The sequence below is a fragment of the Megalobrama amblycephala genome, linkage group LG20 (assembly GCF_018812025.1).
Source record: "Megalobrama amblycephala isolate DHTTF-2021 linkage group LG20, ASM1881202v1, whole genome shotgun sequence".
Lineage (NCBI taxonomy): Eukaryota > Metazoa > Chordata > Actinopteri > Cypriniformes > Xenocyprididae > Megalobrama > Megalobrama amblycephala.
In genome coordinates this window covers 32,510,440-32,528,917 of record NC_063063.1, presented here as the reverse complement: position 1 = coordinate 32,528,917, position 18,478 = coordinate 32,510,440, and the positions used below count along the sequence as shown (strand labels likewise).

Below are 18,478 nucleotides of genomic sequence, written 5' to 3'. Positions count from 1 at the left end.
CCAACCAGCTCGTATATGTAAAAAGGACCTGTGCTGTGTTTACTTTTCGTCACAATGCTACCTGCTGCATTGAGATAGCAGACAAGGCCATCTTTACATCTTTGGTGGAATATGTCAATGCTTTTCTTTGACCAAAGCATCACATCGGTTCATCTCTTTTTTTCTTCTACCATCATCTGGAGACTGAGAGTTTCATTTTTATGTTTCCTGTCCTTCATTCTTTGTCTCCAGAAAATGGATTTCAGAACACCTGGCGATGGTGCCTCATCTCAACAGCCAAATAAAAAAAGAGAAAATCATATTTAATGCTGCTCAATATTTTAACAAATCCATTGACTTGTTACTTCCCTGACATGATTTATTGCATACCAATCACATTTGTCAATGTCGTGTTAGCCCCACTCATGTTCATGCTGTCTCAGGTGACCTCACACAAAGACATCCATTTTTTCCATGAACAAACAGTACTTTATCATTTTATATACTTTTCCTTTAAATGGAAAGATGAGTTTTATTAGCTTGCACACAAAGCTAATCTCAAGGTCAAACCATTAGCCTTAAAGACTGACTGCCAAATAATTATGCATGTGAACTACAAACACTACAGGTTTTGTGATTCATTTATATGAATTTACATCATTAATTATTTTGTAGAGCAAATTATTTTCAAAAACTAACTTTAAAAAAAAAAAAAGGGCTTAAATGTGGGCACAATAAAAATTACTACGATGCTTAGTCCACATTATATTTAAGCTCCATGCACATCTTACAAAACATTGTCTATTTTCATCATCTCACTGTGGAACAATTTAAGCCCACCTGATGCATTTCAATGAGGAATCCTCAATTACAAACTTTGATCAGTTTTCTGAGTGAACGTGTTTAATGATAACATTTCTTTGTGTGCTTTTACCTTACTAACCTTTTACCTTACCTTACTTGCTACTTTAATTTACAACTATATTTAGATAGGCCTACAAATTACACACATTAATTCAATTGAGACAGAGCCCTTTTTGTCCTAAAGTTCCTTATGTATAACCGGGCATAACTTGGGAGCCAAAGTTTCACTTGAACACCTGACAACTGGACAATTTGTTTGTTTATGAATGTATTTATTGATTCGGGCATGTCATAGAAAATTACTGCAGTAACGCAACATTGAAAAAATGTCAGTACTGCCTGGAAACTTTGTTATCCACCACATATTAGATATTGCTGATACTTTCTAGATTATTTAATACATTGATGGAAGACTATTTGTAGTGAGGTTTGATTTATTTTTTATTTTCCCATATAAAGATTTCGGAAAATGCAGCAATAAACCAACAATAAAGTCATGACAGGAATGTACGGATGCCTGTCAGCTGCTGTCCATGGTGCTGAAGCTCATTCCAAGTCAAATCAAGAATCAAGTCAGACCTGCAGCCTCTTCGATAGGGATAGGAAGTTAGATTTTTTTAGCCTGATCACTGTATGGCAATTTTCAATTTAGTTGAGATCCTATTTTGCAGAAATATGAACTATTTTCTCTGTGTTTATGTGCAGCAAAGTCACAAGTCAAAGTCAACACTAAAGACACAAAAACATACTTGACAGACACTGCGTCCACGATCCGCTGAAAATCACCATTATCAGCAGCAGCAGACACGTGCCCATCTCGACATTTTCCATGAAATCACTTCAATCCAGCAGCACAAAGGAGAGCAGAATATCCAGATATGACGCAGTAGCAGACTTTCTTTTTCAGTTGCTGCCCAAGTACTGTTCCAATTCAAAGTTTACATCTAGCCAAGTACAGTTCAAATCCCCGGATGTGTTCTTGATCCACCCCTTTTATCGAGGATGCATCGAGAGGTGACTTATGCGTACTGGAGACAGCCAGGTATCCCAGAATGCATTTTGCAATAACCAGTAAGCGTCAATAGTAAAGGAGAAAACCCATGTAATTTAAACATATCACTGTTATTATGTCATGATATGTAGTTTTAAGAGTTTTTCAGGCAAGAATGTACTGGTTTAAAGCCCAAATATGTGGTTTATTTATAAAGATAGCGCCTATTCGAAAATTTGATCGGACGTTATCTGAGTTGTGAGATCCAGGCGATCACCGGGCGCTCAGCACTCATGTACTCAGCCGAGATCAGCCCTACCTCGGCTAATCCTTCTGACGTTTGCCGCTGGCTCTGATGTCTCTGTAGTGGTTAAACATGAGATATAATTAATCTTTTGTATATCTAACGGGTGATCTTTGACCTCATGAATTTATAATTTGTTCCCAGGTAAATCGTTTTGTCTCAGGGCAAAGTGAAGTTTCATAACTTTATATATTTAGGCGATTTAACTTTACAGTTGTAGCTTCCTAGAGCACTTAATTTGTATGTTTGACTGAATTGTTTGCTTTATTTCCTATGGTACAGACATTTAACAAGGAGACAGGGTTGTGTTTTATGTTATATTTCATTTTATTATAGTGAAGATAATCAGAAGATAATCAACTACATATTAATATTTAGAAAATGTAAATGAAAAGAGGAAGTGTGTTTTATATTTTGTACTATACATGCAGTGAAGATAATAGATAGAACAACATTTGTGAGGATATTAATATGTTTAAGATTTTTTAAATGAAAATGAAAAGAGGCAGAGTGGTGTTTTATAACATATTTCCTTTTATTGTGGCTTAAAATATACATACAGAGATAACCGGAGTAGAGTGAGCTGAGTGACGCTAACAAGTACACTGCTGTGCCATTTGCAGAATCACTAAACTTGCGTCCTGTCGTCCTCGTGAGTCCGTTCTTCTAAGTCGAACATGTCAAGTGCGAACTTTGCATACTTGGTATTGAGAAATGCCTCTAGTGACATCCTAAAATTGTTGCTTATACTTCACATGATATTGCAGTATTGCGCTGACCTCTAATGGTGAGAAACTGCTGTTGAAACTATTCCAATTACACTCCAGTTATGGCTACTGAAACTTTTCAAACAAAATAAAATCATCAAGTTTTTATTTGTATATTTACACAATATGTCAATACATTTTAAAAATACAATATAATGGCAAAAGAGAAAAACAAAAAAGTATTGAATAGATATAAAAGTATATAATAGATGTATGGGCACGTGAATGCGCTCAACTGGTAATACTAAATATTAGGTAGTCTGGGAGAACAGGCATCATCCTCTCACTGTACATCAGTCAAAGCTTTGTAGTCTTATGTGCAGATATATTTCTGCATTATGAGACAGGACTTTATAGAAATTTAAAAATATATTCTGAATATAAAATGAAAGAAATATAAATGTAAAACAGATTAATGTAAAATAAAACAATGATAATAATATCAACAACGGTGTAAAGAAATATATATCTGACATTGATAAGACATTAATACATCTGACATTGATTTAAATCTCTGTACATGTCTTCACGATGATTTTTATTTCTTTATTAATAAGTTTATTTGAATAGAGATGGCTGGAAAATATGTATTGTACATTGAGAGTATAGCATGAGCTAATTTGCATCTCGGGTCCCGAGAAAGGCTTTTCTAAGAAAAAAAAAAACCCTACTAATCATAAAATAAAGCTATTAGCTAATATAGCATATCATTTATACACATACACCAAAATAACCTGTACCTATATTAAGGATACTTCTAACCCTGGTAATATGAATAACTAGTTAGCTCAGAAGAAAACATTCCACCAATATTAATTTAATATATATTTAAGTACAATTTGATAATTAAAATTAGCAATGTTTTAATTTCTTAATTATGGACGAGTTTAATCCCAACATCATTATGATGTAGGAAACTAAAGACTCTCATTACTGCTAATCCACCTAATTTTAGCTATGCTTAGGCTCTTCTTCCTTCTCTATTTTACCTCTAAAAAAAAGTAAAATAACAACAACTGTATACATTAGAAATCATTTTTAGTAATACACAAACGTGAGTATGATAAGATGAACGTTTGTTAAACCAATGCCATTTGAAGTGGTTTAAATTTACTATGCAATGTGTGTATTTAAACAGCTTGAATTAATAATAGCTGAAGGTTTTGCAGTATTAGTATTTATGAATTGCTGTATAGCAGCGTCTCATCAAAATTTCCATCACACAATGACACATATTCTTTTATTACAGTATTATATTAAGAACCTTTGCAGGATCTTTCATCTGATAATTACTTTTCTTATGTTGTTGATTTCACAGGTCTCTCCCAAGCTTTAGATGAAGTAAACAATCTACCAAAATTAACCAAGAGGTCTCTCCCTAGGCTGTAAGAAAGAATTAGAGAGAAAAGGGAAATGGAAAGAGAAAATAATCAGTGTTTAAGGTTGCAAATTATTATCAATATTTCAATTACATTGAGTATAAAGTGTAATACACTTAATGGACATTATTGTTATTGATTTCACTTTATTTGGTGACCATACACATTATTTCTAATAAATATTTATGTTTTAAATATAATACACTTAAACTTAAATTCCTGTTTGTTTGTTTTAGTGTGACTGCAAAAAGAATGTTTGCTCACCTCAGTTTACAGTGTGAGTCTCGTATCACTTCACTGAGCTGCTTTGAGTCTCTGATCGTATTATTTCTCAGATCAAGCTCTTTTAAAAACTGCAGTGCTTTAGTGCTTGTCAAAGACTGAGTCAAAGAAGAAACATCTGTAATGCCACAGTCATGTAGGCTAGAAAGAGACAAACAAACACACAGGCAGAAGAAGAGAAATCATTTTAACTTTCACCCAGAATTTCATCTTGGAAAGGTAAATGTGAGAGCATCTTAAGCCTGTCAGGAAACGTGGCTGATAGCTTAAAAAAATTACCAACCAGTGAGAGTTCTTACCAGCCAATTTATATTAAAAAAAGGAAAATATATTAAACATATAATTTGCTAATATGCTACATTGGCAAAAGGTTTAAAATATAATTAAAGGTGCCCTAGAATTGAAAATTGAATTTACCTCGGCATAGTTAAATAAAGTTCAGTACATGGAAATGACATACAGTGAGTCTCAAACAAGTCTCTGTTTCCTCCTTCTTATATAAATCTCATTTGTTTAAAAGACCTCCGTAGAACAGGCGAATCTCAACATAACACCGACTGTGACACAACAGTCGGGATCATTAATATGTACGCCCCCAATATTTGCACATGCCAGCCCATGTTCAAGGCATTAGACAAGCCAGTATTAACGTCTGGAGCTGCACAGCTGAATCAACAGATTTTATGCAGGTAAGCAAGCAAGAACAATAGCAAAAAATGGCAAATGGAGCGATAATAACTGACATGATCCATGATAACATGATATTTGTAAATTGTCTTCCTAAATGTTTCGTTAGCATGTTGCTAATGTACTGTTAAATGTGGTTAAAGTTACCATCATTTATTACTGTATTAACGGAGACAAGAGCCGTCGTTATTTTCATTTTTAAACACTTGCAGTCTCTATAATGCATAAACACATTCTTTATAAATCTCTCCAACAGTGTGTAATGTTAGCTTTAGCCATGGAGCACTATCAAACTCATTCAGAATCAAATGTAAACATCCAAATAAATACTATACTTACATAATTGGGTATGCTGCATGACGAACACTTTGTAAAGAGTTGCGAGCTTGGGGGCGGGGAGCGCAGGCATTTAAAGGGGACATGCACTGAATCGGTGCATTTTTAATGATGCCCCAAAATAGGCAGTTAAAAATTGAATAATAAAAAATCAATGGGGTATTTTGAGCTGAAACTTCACAGACACTTTCAGGAGACACCTTAGACTTATATTATTCTTGTGAAAAAGGGTTCACCTTTAAAGACAACAGGGCAGTTTAAAAATAATTTGAGTACAGAAAAAGAAACAAAATCATAATCGAAGTGTCAGAAGTAGAATGTACAGCAGGAACACATTCACTGCAGCTTATTGATATTATTTTTCTGTAAATGTTATAATCCTGTTACAGTTACTGTTCTTATCACAAACATTTCTTGAACAAATTTTAGAAAAATCAACAATTTATAATATTTTTTTTTTCTTTCTTTTTTTCGCTCCTTCTTTTGCTTAAGCTCTGTCTGGTTTGATGAATGTGCTTGCAGTTTTCCCACTGCTGTTTGCTCTGTGGTTTAAAGCATCTTATCATACATACACATTTTTTCAGGACTGACAGAAGTTCCTTGTGCCACAGAGCACATATAAAATTATTGATAATTATAAAATTATCAAATTGTCTGTGACACTATGGCCAAAGTTAACCTGTGCTTGGTACTCAGTGGGTGTCAATTTAAGACCCTGCTTTCATCAGATCATAAAGCACATCACTAGGAGAAATTATTTTCCGCAAATTTAAAGTTCACATTATTAAGCTCTTCATGAGATAATGATTAATAGTGTGGGTTAAATATTCAAAAGTTTAAGTGATTTTAAGCATTTTTTATTCTTGTTTGTGAACGTTACTGACCTCAATCTCTCCAGTTTGCAGTGTGAATCCTTCAGGATGTCACATAAGTGATTCACTCCTGTGTTTTCTATATTATTCCCACTCAGGTCCAGCTCTCTCAGGTGTGACGGGTTTAATTTCAGAGCTGAAATCAGGATGAGACACTTTCCCTCTGTAATACTGCATCTATACAGACTGAAGACAGAAAGAGAAAAGACAATGACTCAGATCTATGATGATCATCTTATTAAAGAGGTACAGTAGGCATATAGCCTGCCATATAATTTATAGTTCCCATTATCTGCTTGTAATCATGTCACACTAGTTCTGTCTGTTGGAAGTTTGTTCTCTTTCTTTTTTTAACTCTTTAGTTTATTGTAGCAGCAAATGCAAATCTCATGATATTTCTATAAATCAGTACATTGTTTCAAAATACTTTAAATGAATTTATTAGACACATAATTTTAATTGTGACCTTTTTTTTTTAACTCTAGTTTATTGTAGCAGCAAATGCAAATCTCATGATATTTCTATAAATCAGTACATTGTTTCAAAATACTTTAAATGAATTTATTAGACACCTAATTTTAATTGTGACCTATGACAAAGACCAGAAGATGCAATTGTCACGATCCCGGTGTTGACTTTTATGTTATAGTGTTTTTATGTTCCTCTTGTCTCTGTGTTCATTCCTATGTCCTGTTTCCTGTGGCCATGTTTGTAGTTTTCCCCATTGATTAGTCTTTCCCAGGTGTGTCTTGTTAACTTATCTTGTTTAGCTTGTTTGACCCTGTGTATTTATACCCCTGTGTTTCCTGTGATCTTTGTCAGGTCTTGTCCTACATGGATGCATGTCTGATGCTTCTCATTCTGTTTCCTGTTCCATGGTTCTCTGTAGTGATGGGCAAATGAAGCCTCATGAAGCACTGAGGCTTCGCAACCCATTGCTTCACCAAAAGGTTCATTACCCGAAGCTTCATTCAGCATTGCTCACTAGTGACACCTAGCTACTGTGCAAAGAAATAGCAGACAAAATTCATCCTGAGCCTATGACCTGTAACGAATGTAGCGGTTCGTACAGTTATTAATTAATTTATGGATGAAATATGAATATAATAATTCATAAGGTTATGAATAAATTATGATTCATATATCAACCCAACGGGGAATTAAACATATATTGTGAATCAATTACAACGAATTATAATCAATTACATATATGATTAGTTCTGGTTTAATAATTATCTAGAGAAACTGTTCGTTTGTCCAGCAAACTAAGTCCCTCACAGAATATTATAAACAGAGTTATTTTCTGGCCATGAAAATAACTAAAGCATAAAGCGATCGAAAAACGTTAAAGTGACTTGGTCTTCAGTTGAAAGAACAACAGAACAATCGAGCATGAATTATGTGTTTAATATATGCAGCTACGGCTACCGAGATTATACGTCAAAAATATATACAGAAGTATACACATATATATACACGAGTGAGAATGAAGAAAAGACATGGAAAGAAAGCTGATCAAAGGATGGCAAATTACACAGTTAACGTAAACCCTTTTGAGAGAGAGAGAGCCAGCACAGAAATCAGTTAAGACAAATTCAGATAAATGATAATACTTGCTTATTGGTTCAAGTCCGTGTGTAGCAGTTTCAATGCGCCTGGCTGGGTTGGTCCTTTCAGAGAGGGTTTCTCCGGCGGGGTTTTCAAAAGAGGTTTAAGCTTAAGTAACTTAGCCGAAGAGAGAGAGAGTCTAAAGAAGTGGTCCTCCCGAACTGCGCGCGTGGTTGGGAAGCGCGGTCACCTGAGGCGTCCGTGCACGAGGTGCTCGTGAGTCAGTCGGGAGACAAAGGAGAAGAAGAAGAGCAGCGCGAAGAGACAAGAGCGCGAAGAGACAAGAAGAGAGCGAAGGTGTGTGTCGTTGTCTTTATGGAAACCCAAGCTAACACACCTCCTGAATTGTAGCAGCCAATAGAGGCGCAGCACTATTTGGCGGGCAAAGTTGCTTTGTTTGGTCTCCTAGCTGAATTTGCATACTTAATGCCCATCAGATCGGATTTCGAGATGGAGTGGGTTCTTCACAGGATCATTAAACACATAGAAAAATGCATTTGTCCGTTTTGTGACATGTCTCAATGAATAGCTCGAGTCCGGAGCTTTGAAACGAGATCAAACTCGATAGGTCAGAAAGGCATAGAAACCAAGTTATGGTTTACAGACAAAATTATATCGTTAAAATGCACACTAGCACAAATACACTCATTTAAACACTAGGAAACATGCATAGGCTCTAAAATATATCATATATATATTCCAGCATAGTGGTAGTTCACATATACAGTTAAAAATGTATGATTGTGTGTTTCTGTATGTGCCTGTGTGTGTGCTTTTGTGTGTTCCTGTGTGTGTGGGGTGTTGGAATGTGGATCTGGTCAGTCTCTGGGGGGGGTGCTCCTTTTGAAGTCACCAAAGAGAGGAAGTTGGACTTTACTGTTTACCATCGCTTGTCCACAAAAGTGTCAAGTGGGCTTATCTTATGGCAGACTATGCGGAGCCGAGATGGTTTTATAACCCAGTCCAGCATGCTAAAAGCGTTCTGAACATTCCCAAGTTTATTGATTATCCTGATACGTGTGCATATGCTACAGACCCCCCTTCGGCCAACGAAGTCCCCGTGCGGACTTCGTTGGACGGTAACCAAGTTCGACGGCACATGGATCCGGATGGTCACGCAGCAGGTGGTTCCTACTGGTCCTTGAGGGAGGGCCGATAAGCACTTGTTCATGGACTCTTGCATCCCTTTGATCCCTTGGGATAGGATGAAGGCCAGGCCCAGGGCGAGTGTGTACTTGATTGCCATGGAGAAGCGACGGACTGTGTTGACAGCAGTCCAAGCTTGGGCTTTAGGTGAGCTGGGCAGGACAGGCAGTCGTGAGAGTGCTTGGAGGGCTGCATCAATAGGAGTACTGTCACTTAGCTGGGACCCCCCTTTGTCAATCCTCAGTTCCATTCCTGGATCTAAGGTGTGATGGTGATCCCTGGAGGAAGCTGGGATTTCCAGTTCTGACTGGTCCTCTTTGCTTGAGAGACAGTGCACTGCCAGATGGCTGCGATGAAGGATGGGACTCAGGGGTACCTGGATCCTCTTACTTGGAATGGGCAGGCCGACACGAGTGGCGGTGTTGTGCTGATTGTAGATTAGGATGGCAGCATGAGTGGGGGTGTGGACGAGCAGTCGATCACCCACAATCTCGGCTTGTGCTCTGCTGACTGGGGTGCGCGGCTTGGCCTCGGCAGGGCAGCGTGTGTTGCTGGTCATAAGCTGCAACCGGCCCATTCCTTCAGTGTGGTTTCTGAGGAAGAGCTGGTTTGGGCAGAAGTACTGCAAGTCTTTGGTGAAACCACACCTGCGAAAGTGGGGAACCAGGCACAGCCATGGGTTGCTGTTGTGGTGGGCTACCACATCTGAGGTGTGTTTCTTGGCATGGGTGTTACATTGCCACCACCTGATATTGACCTTGTCTTTGGGTCTGGAGAGGTTATCTCGTTCACCGCTGGGTAGATTGAGAAGGACAGCCAACTCATTCTGCTCAGGGTCGACGTGCAGTAGGATGGCAGCACCCAGGGAGTCAGTGAGGTGGGCTGGAACAGTCTTGGTGGGTCTGCCAGTAGCAAAGTCCAGCACACTTTGTGTAGGATACTGAGGGATCCTATTCATAGCCACTCTGTCCATAGAGAAGCTAATTTCTCGCAGCAGGTCTGTCAACAGAGCTATAACCAGCTGATTTTGGGCAAAGTCATTCTGGAGGACTGTAAACAGTTGCTTCCTTGAGTTCGCCGTTTGGATCAGCAGGAAACTGTGAGTATAGAGAACCACCACAATACCTTTCCGGGATTTGCAGGTGGTTTGCAGGGTTTGGCTCTGTGTTGCGAGTTGTTTCTCAGCTGTAGGCGGAGCTTGTTGCGATGCTGATGAGGGAGCAGGCTGTGATGAGACTCGAGTCTCCTGGTTGGTACAAGGTGCAACGGCAGTGGCACCTGCCGTGCCATCAGTAGTTCCGTGGGGAACACCTGAGTTGACTCCTGTATGGTGTCTGTGATGGCCATGAGCATCAGAGGAGGTTTTACAGTCCAGTCTTTCTGGTCGACTGACCGTGGAAACGTGACTCCTCGGTTTTGCAGTGGGCTCTGTGACTTGCGTTTGCAGTTTGGACTTGACAGCAAACCTGACATTCTCTGACATACTCTGCCACATCTTTCTGCATGCTGGGCCAGTATGCCACTTGTTCCAAAGTCTCATAAATAGTTCTGGTGCCATGGTGTTTGGCGCATGGTGTGTCGTGGGTGTATATCAGTTCACCCCCCTTTTGGCCCTGTGGCAGTACAAGCTTTGGCGCTGTGAGGGCATCAGGGACATATTTTAGAAAGTTCACTCCCACACGCAGCATGTGGTTGGTCTCATGTAGTTGTTTGTGGTTAGGGGCCGTCGTGGGACCAGATGCCGTGAACGGGAGGTTGGAGGGGTATGAGTGGTGGTGCAAAGCATTTCGCATGGAAGTGTTGGCAAGTTTGGTTGTCAGTGGCAGTGGCAGTAAGGCGGGAAATGTTGCGGGAACAGTCTGCTGGCTGCGGGTAGTTGTTGCCACACTAAGGGTGGGTGACTGGGGTGGGTGTGACCATAGTTTATGCAGGGTGCCAGTCTTGGCAAGGCCATTAGTTTGGTCGTTCACGCCTTTGTCACGCCCTGGTTGCTTTAAGCATCTTTTCACCTTTTCCCCGTAAGCGATCGTGTCGTGTGTTTGGGTGATGTCATCACGTGTTTGGAACATGTGTTGACGTTTCACCTGCTTGTTGCATTCAGTCTTGAAACCAGTTTGTTTCCAGCCTAGAGGATGGCATGTGAAACAAGATCTAGCATAGTGTGAGTCTGTGCAAATGAGTTCTCTGATGTTATGGACAGAGGAGACTTGAAGGGTTATGAGGGTAGCTGCTGCTTCACCATACTGACATGACTGGGGACCCCACCTGCTGTTCTGTGGTTGGCAGGGTTGGTTTCTTAACCATCGTACCCCTGCATTTGCCTGTGGGATGCCCTTATGGGTGTAGAAACGTCCATTGACGTAGGCCGTGGGCATTCCTTGGCACGCATTCTCTTTGAGGTATCTGTGACAGGCTGGTCGCTGTTGTTGGGGTACCATTATCTCCAGTGTCAATGCTGGTGTGCTGTTATAGCCGTTTTGGCAGGCAGCTGAATCTCTGCTCTGTGCAGACTTGTGCTTTCTGGCACGTCGTGGCAGTGGCACTTGCTGGTTTGACTTCCTGAAGTCGATGGTGGTCGCCACTTGCTGTCTGGTTTGACAACGGACCAGATAGGGACTGAATAGGTGCTGTTGCATGGGCAGATAACACCTTTTCCTTCTGTTGAATGAACAAACTCCCGCACTGGTTCATGTGGGGCGATGTGACCTTTGTACTGCCTGATGAAGGTGGGAGGAGCATTTGGGTGTGTTGCACTATGTACTGTGTGAAGTTTAGTGAGACCACAGCATAAAAGGTCTTTGTCAAATGTCACTTTGAATTTGTGCAAGACGTTTCTGAGTCTTTGACAGTCTGCGTCATTCTTTAGGGCACTTGCATCTTTCTGGATCTGTTGGCCTTTAGGCTCAAACCTTGGGAATGGCTCCTCTGTTGTGGTGTTAGCTGTCAGATTGGCTATCAGAGGTGCAGCGCTTTCCTGAGTTTCCCAGGCAGGCTGTTTAGAGACTGTGGGTACTGCAAGGTGTTTGTCCTCCATCAGCTCCGTTCTGCGCACCTGTGTTGTGGGTACCAGTTTGATGGGAGTGATGGAGATGCTCTTGACGGATGCCGTGAAACTTGTGTTGCTTAAGCTTCCTTCTGGGGCCATGGCAGCTGGTATTAAGTTAATGACTGTTAACCTGAGTTCAAAGTCATAGGGGCCGTGGTCCATTATCCATTCTAGATGGTAGGCTTTGGGAATGCTGATGTCTGTGACCATGCATTCGTTGAGCCAACCGTGGACTACATAGGATGACACTTCAGTTAGGGGTGTGGCTTTTAGAGTGAGTCCAAGTTCCACGCCTTCAGGTGAAAGTGTGAAGGATGCTGGCATGTGGCTTAGGGTTTGACCACATTGCCTGTTGAGCCAAACAGCACCCCCTTTGGTGTAAGGTGGTACTACAGTTTCCTGTGTGTGGAGCCAAACAGCACCCCCTTTGGTGTAAGGTGGTACTACAGTTTCCTGTATGTGGATCAGGATGCAGACCTCTTGGGTGGTCTGGCCTGACAGGAAGTTGGCAGTGTTGACAGGAACAACAGGAAGCTGTACAGTCATTGGGGCCCACAACAACTCATTTGCACGGTCCGTGTGAGCATTAGAGTGCATCAGGAGGTCTGGAAGGACCAGGAAGTGATGGGTTGAATGCCGGTGGTTCCATTTGAAGTTCAAAACACAGATGTACTTGACAGTCATCATGGTTGGCAGACGAAAGTCTAGTGGAAAGTGTGTTTGCTTGTTGACAAATGGGAGGTCCGGTGTCCCTTCACTGAGAGCACTTAACAGCGTGTGGCTGAAGGCTGAGTTGTCTGCCCACAGTGTGAGAATAATATCTGTTGTAGTTACATCATTCAGCTGTGAGTCTGTCGTGGCCTTGGAGCAGAGGGAGTTACAGTCTATGGTGAGTTGAAGTACGCCGGGTAGCGAACTTGAACTGTGCTCTGAGACGGGGTTCCCGCGGTTAGCTGGGAGATTTCCTGCGACCTCTGTGACCTGACCGTCTGGCTCAGGTGGTCTGGGTGACTGGGAAGGCAGAAGTTCACACACTTGAGCCCAGATTTTCAGCGGTCTGGCATTCAATAAGGGCTCAAAACAGTCTAGCAGGTCTTTGTGGGTGAAACAGAGAAACGTGTCCATTTGCGCTACGCACACAGGAGGTACCAGGCTCACTCGACCAATGGTGTGGTGCGTGGGAGCTGTGTGTTCAAGATGGACCTCATTTGGACTGTGCGACTGCACATTCAGCTCACATCTTTGTGACTTGAGAGTCTGATTTTGTCTTTCAGCTTCATTTCTCAGTCTTTCAAAAAGGTAAGGACAGGTTTCTGGGCAGTGATCGGAGCCTGGATAACTGGTTGGATTTTCTACAGTCCCTTTAGACGCAGTTCTCTGCTTGGCTTGAGCTTCGTTGACCAAGTCTCGCAGCTGCTGAATAGACATGCTGCGTGAGCAGGCCAAGGCTGCCAGATGATCACTCACCGCAGGGTGCAGCTCTCGGAGAAGCAGAGTGTTGAAGATGAAATCTTCCTCCATTGCTGGCTGACCACGTGCTCTGAAGTAGGCCATTTGCAGTCGGCTGTAGCAAGTGTATGGGTTTTTCAGTCTGCCCCGTTTTAGGTCCATGGCAGCAGGGAGCCCTTGATCTGATGCAGGGTCAGGAAGCTTTTGGATCAGAGCCTGTCGCAGGTGCTGGCAGTTGGACGTGACAGCTGCTGGCAAAGTTTCCTGGCCGCTGGACGTTTTGGGCAGTGGACTTTTAACCCCATTTGGAATTAGGGCTTCTTGACTGGTTAGGGGAAACTCTGTGATGTGTGTTTCCCCTCCCATGCCACTTTTCAGCTCTCTGTAACCATTGTCAAGTTCATTCACATAGTCTCTTTGTTGTTTCGGAGCCATAACCCCTTTCTGGGCCTGTTTAAGATGATTTTCACAGGTCAGGGCTTTAGTGTGTCTGTCTTTCGGCTTAGTCTCTGCTTTGGCTAGGGGAGCTTCGCTGTGTTGGAGTTTTTCAGTCAGTTCTCTACGCTCCACCTCCAGGTGGAGCTCTGCAAGGGCTTTTTGAAGTCTTTGCAGCTCCTCCTGTAGCTCGGGTTTGGATTCATCCGCTGTCCAACGCTGGTCCTGGGTCTCGACGAGTCGCTGATCGTGGTGACGATGAATCTGGGCCTGATTCCGCCGGGCATCCTCCGCCTGGAGCTTGAGGTTGTGGGCGATGGCTCGGATGACTTTCGCCCATTCTTTGTAGCTCGGCGTCGGATCGTGGGCCATCAGTCGTTTCAGGTTGTCGTCCAGCTGCTCGTTGCTTGGGTGCTGGGGATCCACAGCGGCGTTGGGCAGGAACGTGCTGGTCAGGGAGCCCAACCAGGTCTTGAGTCGGTCCCCGTGGGTGCTGGGGCTGGCTGCTCTGAACACGTTAGCTTGCTGTTGGCGAGAGAAAGACAGCACAAACAGAACCAATGCAAGCACGCGCAGAACTAACGACTTATAATAATGCATGATTATATAATTCTTTGGTTTGGTTCCAGTTAACTGGTGCAGACAGTTAGTGGAATGTAGGCTAGACACTTAATTGTCAATAGCCAAAAGGACCACGCGGGTCAATTTGTGTGGGTGAGTGCCGGATTTAAACAAAGAATTTGACAGGCGGTGGCCCTAAGAGTCCTTTGATGACTCTCGCTGCTCGGTCGTCTATCTATTCCTCAGTTTTCCGTGATGGCTCTCACAGGCTCTGCTTTTACATGAACTGAAAGAAACAAACACAGTGGAAAAGCAAAACAGAACAGAATAGAACAGGATGCAATTAAATGAGAAATAGAGCAGTAGACAAATAGATAGGAATAAAAATAGAATAGCAATAAACTAAAACAGAAGGGCTAGAGGGGAGAAGTGAAACTTAAACTTCCTATTCCAGCTGGGTTTATGACAGTGTCAGGCGAGTGCACTGTTGTGTCATAAAACCTAGAGGGATGGTATGGCTCAAGAGTATAAGGGTTGGCCCGCACCTGAATAATCAAAGAATATGTAATATTCTGTGGCTTTCAATTAGGTGAAGTGACTGTATGTCACTAATTTAGGCCTGGGTGAATTGTGGGTGCTCAGACAAGAACTCAATGGCAGGCAACCTTTCCTCGACGTTCAAACACTCCACTGCGGTGTCCGTGGTCACCTGTCCCCTTTGTAACACGGTGCAACCTCTCAAACAGGGAACATCAGCACAATTGCGCACTTCGGCAAGGTATTTGCGCCAACGGCCCGAGTGACCAGTCAAAATTGAGTTTTCCCTGAACCCAGAGTCTGTCCCCTTTACGGGCAGTTACTCCAAACGGGCGGTTCTGTCGTGCAGAAGCCTGAGCAGGGAAATTAAACAAAATTGCCGTTTGTTGTCACTTTGGGTCTCGTTGCCTCCCTGTACCTGATACACAACTCGCCGATGTCCTTGCGTGTTGCCCGTGATACGAGGTCAGAATGTCCACGATTCACACACGGTTAGTGTAAGACACGCTAGGCTAGGCAGTTCCACTCACTGGAACTCACTGGAGCAACCGTCAGCTCACCACCAGGCGGCAAAGGGCCTTATCTGCAAATACACAAGTGGTCACACAAACACAGCTTAATTGTAAATTTAAATCTCAGTTTAACTCTTGTTTAAACCAAATTTAAATAATTAAGTGTGTATGACAAAAGAAAATGAGCCTACAATGACAGTCAGAATGAACTAGTTAAACTAGAACTGAAATGAGCAGAGGGGGTAAAACAAAAACAAAATAGTTCAGATGCACTTGATTCAAATTTGCATTAAACGAGTGCGCCGAATAGCAGAATGGGAAAAGAGAAAGTAACGAGGATAATTCAGATGCATTTGATTCAAATTTGAATGAAATCTTTTTCAGTCAAATTTAAATGAGTGCATAGAATAACAGAACGGGAAAAAGAAAGGAGAAAGCCTTCCCTATTTGTAAGTTTCCTTGAAGAGAATTGCTTCTTTTATGAGCAAAATGCCAACTGATTGACACTACTTAATTTTAAAATTCAATTAAATGTTATTTAATTAAATTTAAAATAAGTGTATGAAATAAGGGAGGCTTGGGTGTGCGTGAATGTTATTACTTAGGCAATAACACACAGGACACAGGGCTAAGAGTGAATAAAATAAAACATTAAGTAATAAAAGGGAATGAATTTCCAAAGTAAAACTAAAGAAGTAACTTGAGAGAAAGAGAGAGAAAAGACAAAAAGGGAATAGATGAAATAAAACAAAGTAGAATAAAAATAAAATAAATAAAATAAAATAAAATAGAGTAGATCTGTGAATACAGGAAAAGAATGCAAGGAAAAGAGAATTGACTTATCTGGCAGTGTCCACCAGGGGGCGCACTCTCAGAAAGTGACTTCTCTTGTTGGAAGGGAAAGTTAATTTAAATTAAAAATTTAAACGTGTTTAAACTAAATTTAAATCAGTAAAACCCATTCCAATAACGATTGGAAAGCATAACCACCAAAAGCAAATTACTTTTACAACTCCCCGCAGTATAGAGAAGCAAAGATAATTTGGATATAATTTCAGTTCAAAGTATGGAGCGGCTTTAACTCAGAACGTCCACGCGGTGGCGTCAATGAGTCCACACAACCAATAAGTAGGGAGGGGTGGCACACCTGAGCAGACTGCCCTCTGGCGTCTGGTCAGAGTTACTGCATCCCCTTTCTTTAATTCGTGATATAAAAACCAACGCGCTTGTGGGGGTTCTGGCCCTTACGCTGTTTTAACTGCACGATCACGATTACAACTAATAAATATATATGTACCGTTTTACTCACGGGTACACAACTCTGGGAATCAGTCCCTTTGGTGCAACTTTAATGCACGCGAATACGTAACTTTTGCGGGATTGCTTCGCCGCTGTTACTAATCAACATTGGATCAGGATGCTGATATAGCTCCAAACTCTCACACATCAATCGTTAAAGCAGATGACTGCTCTCCGATTAGATTTGTAAGGGGGATCACGTGTTTGGTTAGCTAGGCCGAACGACGTAACCCAGGAGCGCCAACTATTGTGAATTATTTGGACGACACAATTAATTCAGATTTAATAGTGGCAGATACTGATAAGGCCTTTTTAGAGATAGATGGGAGAAACTCGTCCCACAACCTCGTTTCAAAACGCGTTGAATACGATTCAATTCGTCAATTCAAGCGGAAATTAATATTCAAACTGTAACTTACTGCAAAGATTGTCGTCCTTCACAGATACGAGCTTGAAATATCAATAGACTGCAGTGTATTTCACGGTCAACCAAGGCTAGGCCTGCAGTGTTTTTAGACACAAACAGCAGCTTGTTAACGGTGCGTAGTGAGGACCCGTGCGTCTTCTCACTGAATAAAGCGCGCATGCACATTAAGTCATACAAAACTATTCTACATTGCTCTTTTACCGAAAACCAAGTTTAAAACGTTGCTCGCGAATCCTCCACCAAATAATATATGTAACGAATGTAGCGGTTCGTACAGTTATTAATCAATTTATGGATGAAATATGAATATAATAATTCATAAGGTTATGAATAAATTATGATTCATATATCGACCCAACGGGGAATTAAACATATATTGTGAATCAATTACAACGAATTATAATCAATTACATATATGATTAGTTCTGGTTTAATAATTATTTAGAGAAACTGTTCGTTTGTCCAGCAAACTAAGTCCCTCACAGAATATTATAAACAGAGTTATTCTCTGGCCATGAAAATAACTAAAGCATAAAGCGATCGAAAAACGTTAAAGTGACTTGGTCTTCAGTTGAAAGAACAACAGAACAATCGAGCATGAATTAAGTGTTTAATATATGCAGCTACGGCTACAGAGATTATACGTCTAAAATATATACAGAAGTATACACATATATATATACACGAGTGAGAATGAAGAAAAGACATGGAAAGAAAGATGATCAAAGGATGGCAAATTACACAGTTAACGTAAACCCTTTTGAGAGAGAGAGAGCCAGCACAGAAATCAGTTTAGACAAATTCAGATAAATGATAATACTTGCTTATTGGTTCAAGTCCGTGTGTAGCAGTTTCAATGCGCCTGGCTGGGTTGGTCCTTTCAGAGAGGGTTTCTCCGGCGGGGTTTTCAAAAGAGGTTTAAGCTTAAGTAACTTAGCCGAAGAGAGAGAGAGTCTAAGGAAGTGGTCCTCCCGAACTGCGCGCGTGGTTGGGAAGC

General features: G+C 41.3%; 1 protein-coding gene across 3 annotated transcripts in view; it reads right to left on the bottom strand.

Moving 5' to 3' along the window:
• Positions 1-2,652: 2,652 nt before the first annotated feature.
• Positions 2,653-18,478, bottom strand: part of LOC125255515 (NACHT, LRR and PYD domains-containing protein 12-like) — a 59,369-nt gene continuing 43,543 nt past the window's right edge. For all 3 annotated transcript variants that reach the window (XM_048170819.1, XM_048170820.1, XM_048170821.1), the window contains 3 exons: positions 6,474-6,647; positions 4,549-4,707; positions 2,653-4,288 (listed from right to left, as the gene is read on the bottom strand). In XM_048170819.1, coding sequence (XP_048026776.1) covers positions 4,204-4,288; positions 4,549-4,707; positions 6,474-6,647 — 418 coding nt within the window. In that variant the 3' untranslated portion in view covers positions 2,653-4,203. The remainder of the gene's footprint in view (positions 4,289-4,548; positions 4,708-6,473; positions 6,648-18,478) is intronic.